Below are 14,606 nucleotides of genomic sequence, written 5' to 3' on the forward strand. Positions count from 1 at the left end.
TATGGTGGTTCTTACTGAAACCAGTGCAAAAACATTAGACTTTTCTATTCTTGGTATATGAGCAACGTTAAGTATTGTCCCATTACATGAACCACACTAGCATGTGAACCAGGATGGTTTAGTACAAATATATGCACCATTACATTTTTAATCAAATGCAGTAGTCAATCAAATAGGTTTACTAGGTATACCAGTACTATAACTTGAAATTAAGCTAGCATTTTACATGAAAATCCTTGAAGGTGAAACAGGAATAAATACTTACCAGATGGAAATAAGTAATCATTAAAGATGAAATTGTTCACTAAAACACCACCTCACAGCATTATTCAGAGTTTATTAATATATTCATGCTGTACATTAAAAATACATTTGAGGGCAGACAGTTTAAAGTGGTTTGCCACTTAATTATAAGCTTAAAACACCTCTACTTGTATAGTTAAAGGATACAATATAAAAGTCACCTATGAAATATAAATACACGCAACACATTAGTCTCCCCTTCTACCAGACGTGTTGCATCATGTGTTTATAAAAATAAGAATCTGTTAAAAGTTTCAACTTTTAGAATTTTATATGCAGACATGCACAAGGAACATTTAAAACTGGTGCTTAAATTAAAATATAAGAAGCACTATGTATTATATATACAGATAAACTTTGTGCGATAAACTTTCCAACAAAATACAATAGGAAATTGTTGACCAGTAGAGAGTCTTCAATAAAAAGTCCTAAAAATGCTCTTAAGTACTTTGTACTACTACTGTACAATAAAAACAAGCTTCTTAAAGAAATGTTTCAGGCATTAAGTAAAGGTGGAAATGTTTAAGCTAACTTTTGATTTGAATCCCTGACAGGCGTGTAAATCACACCGTGTAGTGCTTGGGTTAGTACCGCATCCACTGCATCTCCTACCCTGTGCATCCGCTTCAGTGTTCAGAATCAAAGTTCAACAGCAACAACAACTCTTTCCAGCTAAAACTGCAGTTACGTTTTTTTCTTCTCTTCAGCCTCTGTACTAGTTGCATTTCAACTACCTTCTTTCACGTTTGTCATTCAGTGGTCTTGCGAGCATTCTTGTTGAGGACCAAGTTCAGCTCGTTGAGCAAGTTAGCGGGCATAGCTCCCCCAATACCTGGAATGGGTTTTTTGCCAGGTGTCTTATTGCCAGTTTGAGGTAAAACCGGCAGTGGCATGGGCTTGAGGTGTCCTGGCAAGGATGGAGGTGGCAGCCTTTGAGGCTGGCAAATGTCCACAGAGGTTCTGCGCGGAGAAACCTCTGGGGTCTGTGATAGGTAGTCGGGCTTTAAACCTTTGGGTACCGTGTTGGTTTTGAGGTAAAGACCAGAGACTTTGGTTGTCCTCAAGTCAGCGTCTCCAAGAGAAACCCTCCTATCTGTCAACTACAGGAAAATAAAGAAGATACAGTTGTTCTTTATATCTTTTAGACAACAACATGTGGTGAAATGAAAATAAACTAAGTCTGAGTATTTGACTTACCTGCGTGCTGAAGCTATGGTTGTATGGTTTGCTGCTTTCTCTTATAGCGCTTCCTTTGGACGTTTTGAGATCTGCAGTTTCTTTGTTGGTACTGGTCTTCATCTGGAGATCAGACCCGTGCTAAAGACACAGTAAGGACCACAAACTTCAAGAAAAATAAAGACTGTTTTAAAATTTACCAAAAAATCTCAGTTTTGTTCAGATGGTGGTCATTAAATGCTGTTTTTTGTTTGCATGAAGTTTATACACATATATACACTTAGTATAAGTATGCAGCACAACTACGGTCCTCCGTATCATGTATTCCGAAGTAAAATACTGACAGACAGAAATCTGCAAGTAGACTCGCTTAGCAGAAAGACTTTGTGAATTGTTACAAAGTGATTAAATTGTCACATTGTCAGGGAATAATGTATAAAAAAAAAAAAAAAGATAGGTCCTCTCCAACCTGTAGGAGCAGAAGTGTTTTGCTACACTTTGTAGATTTGGCAAATTACTTCTAGCATACTGGAACAAGTCACAGTTGCAGCTGGGAATGATGCAAATATAGATTGATACAGACTGATGTATGGAGATCCAGATGGTACATCATTCTTTCACAAATCATGCGGTAAGCAATGACAATCGTGACTGGCTGTTTCTCCGAGGTAACCAGGAGAAAAACAATCTGAACCACACAATTTCTTACTGTATAGAAACACTTCAGAGTTTGATAAATGTGCTTGTTAGCTGAAACTGACTTCCATTTTCACAAATTAATTTTCAATTCCTCAGAACTCCATTTGATTATACTTTGGTTTAAAGACGTAAGGATCAACATTGATATCCTGGGAGTGAAAATCAGCTTTAAGTTTAATCTAAGCACTAATTTTTCAGAAATGGGCAACAACCAGGTCATGAGATGAGGAAAAACAAAGATCCTGTAGTTAGAACTTACACTTTCAGTTTTAGTGTTTCCTTTATCAGGAGATGCACAGCCTATTGCTGTGGAATAATAAACTCGTCTGGGGAGAAAGTAAGAGAAACTGCAAACCCTAACTTCCATTTTTATATCGTTATAGCCGAAAAAGAAAGAAAAGAAAGTGCTTTCTTATCTGATTCTGAATCTGGTGATATGGGAGACACCCAGGAGAACAAACAGCTTGTGAACCAGTTTGAACCAGAAAGTTGTAAACAGCTGCACCACTGGAAGAAAGCTTCAGCTAACATTGCTTAAAGAGCGTAACTCAGAGACGTCCATAAATATTAGATGGCATTACTGGATGAAGGAGGCAGCATTTAAAAACGTGCATGCTAATAAGAACATCTGAATAGTTTAAGTCTGCGGTTATCCCGTTGTTTTTTTTTTGTTTGTTTTTTTTTTTCCATTCAAATTTTTATCAATGTGGCAGCATTGAGTGAGCAACCAACTTCTGCAAGAATGCACTTTGGAGGGTTGCACTCATCATCACACCAGGCTGGGAGACAATTGTCAAGTCAGCACTCTTCCCTCTGTCAGCCATAACATGATACAGAGTTAAACATCTTTTTTTGATTGATTTTATATTAAGATCAAATTTTCAGTGGAACTAAACTGAAATTAAAAAGGGTACAAGTCATATTCATCAAAAATAACAGAAGTAAAAAGCCTGAGAGATATCAGTGCGGAATGAATGTGTTATGAATGAGCTTTACTTTTACATTTGAATCACTTAAATCATTTTGCTACTCCATGATGTTGTAATTTATTGAGATGTGGCTGCACTCCAAGCACGGATACAGAGTCTGAGTGATAAATGTATGAAGGCCACCCGAGTTCTGATCTCTGGCTAAACCTCCACTTCGACAACATCCACCTTTGGAAACCATGGTGACCCCTCGGACCAACAAGAGCCGTGGCTCCTTAACAAACCCTCATTTTATCGCTGCAAGAACCTGTCCTTGGACCTTCCCACCCTCCTCCCAACCCCTCATCAGTACCAACACTCATTACACCTCACAGTAGAGTGAGGTCCAACCAGTGCCGGTTGCTATGGAAACTGTGGGAGTACAATGCTTGCTAACAGGTAATGGAAATCACGAGAAACCTGAAGCCTCTTGTCTTACTTTCTGGTCCACACGTTTCTCTTTGCCCTTCGCACAGGGTCTGGTGTCCTTCCCAGAAAGCTTCCCTGCTGGAAGCTGACAATCCCAATGTTTAGAGGATTTAGGAGGAGAATCCTAATACTTTCAGCCAGCTCCAGTCTGCTATAGATTTAGCTGTTGCCGAGCTAAAAGCATCTCCAGAGAGAAAGAAAAGAGTGCACCGAAATAAACACCTTTAAAACAAATACTGCCTTTCCCTTTAGATCAATCTCCCCTGACAGCATTGCCCTTTTTACTTGCTAACCCAAACTAAAGCACTAAAAGGCTTTTACAGTAAGTACCCGTGATAAACAGCACTGTGCTGCAGACAGGTTCTCATAAAGGAGTGCCAATACTGATTAAATGTGCTGAGCACACAAAAAAACAACTTCAGTTATTTAGATTAAAAATGACCAGAAAAGGGTTTCGCTTATTTATTTTAATGAGAAAATACGAGTCGCAGCAAGAAATGTTTGGAGGAGAGAAGAAAAAAAATGTCTCGAGAATATGTGGCATCCATAGCTGCTCTGCCTGTGTTTGCTTTGGCCTGCATTATTTATGTCATATGTGCTGTGTCAGCGGCTGACAGTGACAACACAGCGCTCTGTCTGGGGGCTAAGCACCACAATGTGATTGTTACAGTCGCCTTGACCTTATTTTCACAGCTTTTCCACATAAAGTGATTTATGTCATTGTTGAGTGACCTCGAAAAACTTTACAGTCCTCTCCCTGCTTTATGTGTTTAATGTGCCTAACAGCGCTACAGAAATGACTGATTGGGGGAAACATATGATTCATTTATTTATACCTTCTGCTTCTAATAACTTTAATAGTGAAAGTAAATTTATTCTGACAGTAATCCAGGGTTTTTTTTTCACTCAAATAGGAGAGGGAAAGCACACAGCCATGTTAAAAGCTTTGGTTGGCGGGATAAATATTTTGTTTTGCAAGCTATTCAACTTTAGTGTATGTGATGACATTTCATACTGTACTTAAAATATTGTGGCAAATAATCGGATGCACATTAACTCCTAAGTTTTCTGACTTGTACCATTTAATTCACAAGGGAAGAAAAACTTTGTTATTCTGCTGTGATCATTAAGCAAAGAGCAGTGAAAGAGTCCAGCTGAAATTATTTAATCAAAATACACTCAACCACACTATTACGTACACCTGTCCAGCTGGATGTTAATGCGAACAGAAAATCAGCCAATCATATTTCAGCAACTCAATACATTTAGGCATCAGTACATGTTGAACTTGCTAAAGTTCAAATCGACAATTAGAGTAAAGACGAAAGCATGTGTTATATGACTTTGAATGTTTCATGGTTATTGGTGCTGTATATTTTAGAAACCAGTGAATATGCCCAAACATATGTTGGGGTTAGAGAGAAATCGAAGGGACAATATGCAGTGAGTGGCAGTTGTGTGAACAGCAGCTTAAATAACTTCTTGTTACAAACAAGGTACATAAAATAAAATCTCTGGGTGTGTAGCCTATTGAAGTAGATAAACTACAGCAGCAGAAAACCACACCAGGTCAATTTCTTTGCCAGCTTAAAAAAAAGTGATATTGAACCTACAACTTACGCAGGCTCAATAAAAAAGGTCAATGTTAGGTTGGAAAGCTTTGTCCGGTCAAATGTAACAATTTTAACTACCACATTCGGATAGTAGGGCTGGAATCTGGAGTAAACGGAACAACAGCAAGGATCCATCTGAACTATTCAGGTCAGTGGAAGTGGACTACTTTTAGCAGGATGATGCAACATGTTACAAAGCTCAAATGATCTGATAGTGGTTATTTGAACACGACAATGGGCCTATGATGGTCTGAAGGCTTCTCTATTCACCAAAAGAGTGCCTTTGAGATGTACGCAGCTAAAATTAAATTCAACATCATGGATTTTCAGCCACCAAATCTGCAGGAACTGTGTGACGCCACCACGTAAAAATATAATGTAAATCTATGAGGAACATCTGGCACAAAGCTCTGCCACCAGTGCAGAGCTCATTCAAAATATTGGCAGCATGTCTCAGTGAAGATTTCTGTATAACAATCTTGAGACAGAAGGGTAGAAGACAGATGCTCTAATGAATCAGTGTTCCATTCCAATCATCTGTCAGGGGAAGAAAATATAAGAGCGTAATGCTGACATTGAAGCTGATCCTGCTGTGGTGTTACCTCTAATCCAACAAAGTGAGCTTCCTCAATATTCTGTCCAAGCTGCAACACATAAATAGTGAGATCAAAACGTCCTTCACAAGTAAGTTCTTCAAACAATTCAACTTCACTTTGGAGAAACTATGTATAATTCAATACCTAATGAAAGACAGAGGCGGCTCGTAGGGGGTTACATTTAGTCAGTTGCATTCACCTGGAAAAACAAATCTGCTTCCAATATACTGTTTTACTTTTACTTCAGCAATACTGTTTTGAAGTAGCACTAATTTTACCTGAGGTAGAAACTTTTTTTTTTCTTTCATTTTTTGAAGGACCAGAACCTAAAGGTACTTTTAAAACTTTTAAAGTGACTGTGATCACAAGATTTTAACATAGAACCACTCAGCCTTATACACAAATACTTTTTTTAATCTTACTTGAGCAGACGTTTTTACTTCTACTTTTGTATAAGTATATAATCCATGTTAAAAAGCAAAATGACTTTTCGTTTTTTACTTTGAAAGTAAAATATATATATATATATTTTTTTTTCTTCCCAAACCACAGAAACATATCTAGGGTTGTTCAAATTTATGCTCTTAGCTGCTTTATAAAGCATTTAAGTTAGCAAAGAGCTAAGCTGTCCTTGATGTTTTTAGCTGCGATAGATTGTACCTTCAGAGCGATGATGTCTGCCACCCAGCTGATCTGAGTCTCCCTCCTGTCACAGCAGAAGTGCCTGTGGGAGGGGAAACTTGGTCACATCACTCACAGATATTCACCTATTTTCTACAAGTCACTGCACATTATGTCTTTAAAGGGAACACCTCAGGTATTATCATGAATGGACTTGGCAAGAGGGGATTCACTATCATTAGCAGTAACCCAATTGAGTAATTTAACAACCTAACAGCCCTGATGTGAATATATATTTCATACAGTATTTAAATGAGAGAGTCAATAATATTTTGAAAATGTATTTGATGTTACATGTTTGCTTGTAACAAATATGAATACATGTTCTATTTATTCTATGGTAGAGGGAAGGACAAAAGCTGAATTCCAATAGAGAGGCAGTAATGGTCTACATCAGTCTACCTTTCAATTACATTCATTTTCTCTGGAGGAGAAACAAAATTACATGGAGGAAAAATCAGTGATTCAGTGTATCAAGGCATAGGCCATTTGAAATTAGAATGCAGTACTAACAAAAAAAATAAATTAAAACTGAAATGAATTTGCTTGGATGCTCAAATTATTTTTGTTGTAAGCTAGGAAAAAGCTGAGAAGCTGCCATACAGCGACAGAAGGCTTCTTTTATTTTCCTTTGCTGTTTTATGTTAATGTTTTGAGTTTCAGGAAAGATTTTATAAACTTGATTCATATGTTACTATGTAAAATTTTGGACTAATAATCAGTTAGACTCTGCTTTCATGATTCCCATCAATAAACTGATTATCCTCACCCACAATGAACCCATTTAGATCATGAAGACATCCCTGTCTTACTCACCAGGTTCTTATTTATTTATTTTTTTCAATATTTTACAGAGAAACAGTAAAAATCACAGCTTTAAGTTAATTAGATTTTGTACAGGACTCACCACTGATGTTTATCTGTGTAAACTGTGAAACCCCAGCTGTAAAAAGAAAAAAGAAAAGACATGGATCAGATAAAGCAATTTCTGTGCCATTAAATCTCAGAACACATTTGTGAAAATGGTAAATGGTCTCAACTTATATAGCGCTCTCTAGTCATACTGACCACTCAAAGTGCTTTACACTACAGACACATTCACGCATTCACCCCCACAATCCAATTGCGAGACTAAAACTCTACACACTGATCAACACAAATCCCCAAACTTTAAACCTATAAAAATTGTGAAGTATCGTACGCATAGGAAAAGGTCAAAACCGTTTCACAAGCGTGTAAAGAACAGATCAGAAAAACTCATTTTGACTGCCTGCTGCTTAACTGTGCAATTAATTAGAGCGATTCTGATGCATATGTTTATGCATGAGCACCCAATGTCCTCCAGGCAAAACACTATACACACAGCATTTGCTGCTCATCTAAATAAACCCAAAAGTATGGAGAAGCATAATGTGTAGACAAGTTAGGCTAAATGTAAAACCTCTGAAGCTTGGAGTTCACTGTACAACATAGCTGGAACCAGATGCTTACATGCATCAAATAAAAAGAGACATCCGTTTTTTTCCCCTCACTGTCTGAAGTTAAGTCAGACCAAACTTCTCCTGTTTTAGGTCAGAATTACCAAAATTAGATCCATTTGCTAAATGCTACACTAATAAAAGAAAGAATATGTCAAAGATGTATTTATTACCTTCTTCAAATCTAGACGTTTACACACAGAATCGTCATACAGCTCAAGAAGGAGATGTGTTCTGTGTCCTGCAGATTTGGTCCGAAATTGGCAAATCAATGCCAGAACAAAAGCTGAGACCTTATGAAAATAGCATATTTTTATGCTAGACAGTTTGCTGGAAACTGTCCAGCAAAGGCAGTTTACAGCAGGCTGCCTTTGCCTTTAACTGTTGTTTCTTTGTTAGGACTCCTATTTTGTATCAAGAATGGAAGTACTTACAGGGCTGGCCTTGTTGTAGAGACAGCTTCATCTTTGGAGGCCAAAGTAAAGGGCAGTATTATAATGAGCTTGGATTGAATTTAATATTCTAGTAGTTCACAAAGATAAAATACTGGAAAGGATGCACTGTGTGCATGTTTTCAAATGTGTGAAAATAAAAACCCAAATATTTTTGTCTAAATCCAGTTTCATTTGAACAAACCCCAGCAGTGCGCATTTCATTACATTCTATTTATTAGCAAGATCATTCACTTATTTACCAGCAAAGTTATATCATTCAATATTTTATCCATTTTTTACAGCGTTATTAGGAAAACTTTAACAGTGGATTAATCTGCACACAGGCAGAATGGTGTAAAATACAAAATTTCTGTGCTTCAGAAACGTTCACAGCTATAAATTAAAATGGGCAAAAGAGTGAAGGGGAGAACAAAGTGAAAAAATAAGAGGCAGGGACTGAGAGCCTGCAGCTCCACTCCTGCGAGTTAAGGCAGCCGATCCAACGTCGCATCACAGTAGGCCGCTCACAGACAGAACCCTCCCTAATGAGGTACTGAAAGCGCTGGCTCTCCTCACCCTCTCAACACAACTCTCTCCATTTTCCTCAGCACTCTGTCTTTATTTCTTTATTCACCGTAATACCGCTCCCACAGCCCACTCAACAGTACATTTATGATACCACGCTGCACCATCCTCTCTTTTCTGTTCCTCTTTGCCTCCCAGTCCTTCCCTCTTATCTGGTTTTTCTCCCTATGAAGCCCTGAACAATGCACCACCACTCGTTGGACTCATTTTTCACACTTCCCCTGGCTCTGAAAATTCTGACACGGAGAAAATTATGAGGAATTATGAATACGCAACGTGAGTTTGGGGGTTGGTTTCCGAAAGATTCGCTCTTTGATTCAGCAACAGAAACTGCTACAGCTTTGGCAAGAGTTGTGAGCTACGATAACAAATTAACTATTTGTATTTGGGGAAACAGATATGTGTTAAATCATTTTCACTAAAGTGTAAAATGAACTGCTGTTCTATGTTTCCTATGAGAAGGCAAAACTTTAAAAGAAGTATTATAACAAGTAAGTGGCACACAGTCAGCTGACAGGAGCAGTGGTCCGCCTAAATAAAAACCAAATATTTTTTTGTAAGGGAAGAAAAGATTTGGTAAAAACATGTGCATTATTTTTGTCAGTGCTACAGAGTCCTCAAACACATTACTCACTTGTGTTTCCACAACAAAAATGGAGAAAAGTTTGAGTATGGCAGGTCACAATCAAATCCAGAAACTAAGCAATAAATGTTTCATGTAACAATCACCATAATAACATAATGGTGAATGTTATCTGATTATGTAGCAATCAGGTAATGGTGATTGTTAAATGCCATTCTGACAATGAAGCGTACAAGTGCCAGCCTCATGTTCATGGGGTGTTCTGCTCCAAGAGGGACAGGTGCACTTCACAAAATGCATGGAGTCAAGCGCAGAAGATAGGTTTTCTAAAGGGGCAATTAGTGCTAGTGAACGTCTGCAGGTAGACTTGAGGTGTGTTTGGGTAAAGCAGTCAACAAACCTGCCTCTGATACTGCAGTTCTCTTAAAAGACATTTACCAAAATTCCAGCTGTTGCACGAAACCTATATAAGGAACAACCAAAACAATCAACCCAACTCAGAAATTAAGCACTTTAAAAGTGCTTGATGCTGCACATGACTAAAATCTCAATTGTATTTAGACACATCACACAAAGATCAAAATAACACAAAAATAATTTAAAACTGTTAGTTTTATCTTTATTTGAAAAACTTAGAAGAGAGGGAATAAAAAAAAAATACACACAGAAGTGTGTCACAGACTGCTTGCTTACAAGCAAACGACAACCATAATTTGTCCTTGACAAGAAACTGGTGATACTTTCGAATATCAAGTAGCTTTAGACTTTAATTTCACAGCAGCTGCAGTCACACTTAAATGGAACAAAGGTCATTTTGTCGCATTCAGTTTAAGTTCTTTAGGTGACTGACAATGTTATGTTCTGGGTTCTCAGAAAATACTAACAGTGTTCATGAATCCTCTCAGTGTGTTCATACACTACATTGTTACGTACATCTGGAATTCTAATTTGCTTGGAATTGTTTTAAAAGACGTGCCGTCTCCGGAAGATAAAACTGTCAAGATCCTATCTATTTCACAACAAGAAACATTCTCTTTAAACTGACTGCAAGTCTTTTACATCATGGTGAACACCGCTTTACTTCAGAAGGACTTTCCCTCTCTTGGATGTTCCTTTTTATTCCCAGCCACGTTACTGACACGCTGCAAATTTTCCTAATTATTTGTGAAATGTTCCACAGGGCTTCTTTTGAACCTCACACAGTTTTATCACGCTTTTGCTGGCTTTGTTACAGACTTTTTTTGATCTGTGTTGCTGGAATCAAATCCCACATAAGACAAAAGCTCACAGAAGTTCAATGTGTTTCTTTTGTACATTTTTTTTTTTTTTTTACCGTCTATAGATGTTTTTCAATTATATGTTTTATGTTTTCAGCACACACAATCCAGTACTTTTTAAAATCAAGGTAATTAAAAAGATGCTATTAATTTTAAACCGGATAATTTACTTCACAAGAAATAGAGCCAAGCAAAGGCGAAAATAGGGAGATATCGCAACCGATGCCAATTTACCTAACAGGTAAAAGACAACAGTGAAGACACAATGCAACAAATGCCACCGAGATAAAATTCTAGATATGTTTTTTTTTTCATTTCTATACATTTGTAGACTTCAGAATTCAAAGAAAATTTTACTGCTCACGTGGATGGAGGTTTGAGCTTTTTCTTCAGGCCCAGGTAACATTTCACCATCTTCAACTGAATCTCTTTCTCCGCTTTAGTGTTCTGTACAAAAAAAAACACAAACAAAAAAAAAGAAAGAGAGAACAGACAAGAGAAATAAGACACAGGTGAACATTTTGGCAATACAAATATATGCAAAAAGAAAACATTACGAGCTAAACTAAAATCACGAGGTAACAATCACAGAAACAGCAGCAATCAGTTTGAATCATTACCGGCAAACCCAATCCTCCGACTGCCAAAGAACAAAGTGAAGGAGAACAAAGCAAACAAAATCAAAGTTAGAGCTTGCTTCTGACACCTACCCATCAAAACCCACACCTCGTTCTCCGTTTCATCCAGCATAATTTGCACTAAATACAGACCTGGCAATAATTGCAGAGGCCAAAGAATATCAATTAAATTGCAGTAACACTTCTAATTTACCTTGTATTTATGCAGTAATTAGCCACATTCTTCTGCAACCTCATATTTAGAGAAACTCACAGAGCAAGAACTCCCTTCTCTCTCACACACATGGATATATATATTTATAAATATATTGTTCCTACTCATTTTGCCTCCTACCTACACTACCCCCTCCCACCCTACAGGCAGCCCTTCCATCAATTATTAACACTTCTTCACACTCCTTTACGAATCCCATGTTTCAACTGCAGAAATGTGCTGAGAAGAAAAGCCCTCCAGGGAACTCGATCCTGCTGGTCCTCTCTCCCGCAAATTCTGCATTCTTTTTTTTTGTTTAAAAAAAAGGGGGGGAAAGAAATGTGGAGCCTGCTGCCATCAGTATGTTTTATTTTCCTCTGTAATTTAAAAATCTGAGAACTCCAGACTACTCTCAGGGTTATATGAAACAGATACATGAGATGTCACAGACTGGTTGGGTTTGGATCTATTAGGTTGCAGTGATGTGTGCTCCACTGTAGCGCTCGTGTTTTTTTTTTTTTATATTTCCTTGGGATGGCAGTCCTCTAAAGGACTAGGATTCACAAGCAAGAAAAAAATAAATCCCAAATGGTTAAAAATCTTTACTGGGGGGAATGTGACAATGTATGAAGCTTATACTAAAAAAGGGGGTACTTACTTTGATGTCCCTGTAAAGAAGCAGCTTGTCTGAGCGAAGTACAACGTACTTGTCCTGGAATTTGTGACCCGAGAGCAATTTACAGGATCCATCACTGAACTTCAGATAGTCGCTCTTTAGAAACTGTTGCGGATCTGTTGAAAAAAAAAAACAGTATTGGCAAACATGCTGCAGAGCATGAGAAAATAGAGCATCGACAGATTTATTGTGCCTCGCAAACATAATACCAACCCTAGAATGTCTCCACATTCAAATGTATTTTATTGAGATTTTATGTTGTGCATAATTGAGAAGTGGAAGTAAAGATACTGACTTTGAAAAATTTGAACAAAAATCTGAAACGTACAGCATGCAGGTCCCTTGAGTCAATATCTTCCACTAAGTTTTGTTGCTCTTTGGGAGTGTGTCTCAACCATATTAAAATATTTAGCAAAATTAGTTTTCCAAAGATTAAGTCAGATTTCACATAGAACATCTGGGAACATCAGTTTTCAAGCCTTCCTATGAATTGTTTGGACTAATAATTTGGCATGAATGCTCGATTTAAACCATTCTATTAATGCACTGGCTAAGGGTTAAGAATTGCTGTATTTTTATCCTCCTACAGGATGTTTTTGTCCAGGATTGCTCTGCATATAGTTCAATCTAACTTCCAATTAAATATGAATAGTTTCTCTTTCAGTTCCTACTACCATGTTTAAATTTTGGGATGGTGTTTTTGAAGTGGCATGCAGTATCAGTTTTCACGTGATAAAATTTTAGTATGATCTGAGTTCCTCTTTCTATATTTTTGCTGCGACCCCTCGATATATTTTTGGAACTCAAACACTAGAGTTCTTTTTGCCGCTTTTTTTTTTCTTCATTTGGATAATTTCATCTGCATTTCTACCATACCCATTTTGTGTAATTTGATCTTCATGATGCTCTGTTGAGTCCTTCAACAAATATGGGCTGTCACAGAACAGCTTGATGCTTACAGATATCAAATTGCACACACATTGTTTCTATTCATTATTTGGGGCCATGTCTGAGCAAACTGTGGAAAAATGAATTGTGTACAAATACATTCTTTATTTTAATATATGGTTTGGTTATTTTTTTGGTTGTTCGCAACTATAGTTCTCATAGTAACACTACTAATATTAATACTTCAAATAATTGACAGTATTTTGACATTCCTATGAAAATGTGCAAAATATGTACAAAATAAAACGGGGGTGGGAGGAGTCTCTTTTTACCATTACTTATTCATAACGTCTAGCCAAATTAACCTAGTTAGCATTGATTTGAATATATACATCTGTAATTTAGTTATAGTTTAGAAATATGATGTATATTGATACTAATTTTATTCTAGCTAAACATTTATGTCTGTGTTGTAATAGTCATAACCAGTCCTTTTCTTCAAACCAACTGTTCCACAAGTTAATATTTGCATACTGTAAAGCTACTTTTAGCTAACACAAATTAGCAACACGTTTCCACTGCTTATTTATCACTTTTTGGCGATGAATCATTTTGCTCTTTACTTACATATGTCAGACTATTTTACTAAACCTTCATTTCTTCTGGGCAAAACATTATGTAAACATTGGATCTTGTGACACTTCCTGGAGGAGGATTCTGTAATGTATTACTGATAATAAACACAATCCCACAGTTTCTGGTCCCACAGTGAATAATGCCTGAATGTGTGTACACAGAGATTTACTGTAAGGGCTTCATTGACAGCATACTTTACCTTTTCCTCCAGCCATTCTTTTGGCGCCTGCAAATTTCTTTATAACAAGAAAAGCAGAGCTTGGGCAGTCCAAGGTACTCCACTCCAGCACCTGCTCAAGAATCTTTTCACTGTGGTGCAGCGGTCGCTCTGTTGAAAGAGAACAGCAAACCTTGTGATCAGTTATTGTGATAGGGAACGTAAAAGATCCCCAAAAAGCAACAACAAAGCCATTCTGTCTTCTTGCGTGTCGAATTCGACAATTCACACCCAAGACGAACACATGTAAACCAAACAACATTATGATCGTGTTGTTCCTCCCATTGTCATTAAAGAGCAGTTTAAATTATCTACATCATATCAGGAGCTGATTATAAAAACACACTCATGTGAAAAATAGACCTATTATCTCCTCCTAATTGGTGAACAGGGTGCATGCTGTCAGCCAAAAAAAGCTGATAATTTGTGTACTACCTCCTCTGCTCTGATGGTTCCATTTCTACACCCCCGTGTTTTTCATAACCAAAGGAGGTAAAGAGAGCCACAGTGGCATAACTTATTAATAACACAGAGCT

The 14,606-nt window shown here is 37.3% G+C and overlaps 1 protein-coding gene across 3 annotated transcripts in view; it reads right to left on the reverse strand.

Annotated features, from left to right (window-relative positions):
- Positions 1-317: 317 nt before the first annotated feature.
- The window catches only part of arap2 (ArfGAP with RhoGAP domain, ankyrin repeat and PH domain 2), a 134,637-nt gene continuing 120,348 nt past the window's right edge, over positions 318-14,606 (reverse strand). For all 3 annotated transcript variants that reach the window (XM_028038910.1, XM_028038911.1, XM_028038909.1), the window contains exons 27-33: positions 14,053-14,181; positions 12,312-12,445; positions 11,187-11,269; positions 7,373-7,408; positions 6,445-6,508; positions 1,501-1,620; positions 318-1,403 (exon numbers count right to left, since the gene is read on the reverse strand). In XM_028038910.1, coding sequence (XP_027894711.1) covers positions 1,053-1,403; positions 1,501-1,620; positions 6,445-6,508; positions 7,373-7,408; positions 11,187-11,269; positions 12,312-12,445; positions 14,053-14,181 — 917 coding nt within the window. In that variant the 3' untranslated portion in view covers positions 318-1,052. The remainder of the gene's footprint in view (positions 1,404-1,500; positions 1,621-6,444; positions 6,509-7,372; positions 7,409-11,186; positions 11,270-12,311; positions 12,446-14,052; positions 14,182-14,606) is intronic.

This window comes from Xiphophorus couchianus, chromosome 14, assembly GCF_001444195.1.
Source record: "Xiphophorus couchianus chromosome 14, X_couchianus-1.0, whole genome shotgun sequence".
NCBI lineage: Eukaryota > Metazoa > Chordata > Actinopteri > Cyprinodontiformes > Poeciliidae > Xiphophorus > Xiphophorus couchianus.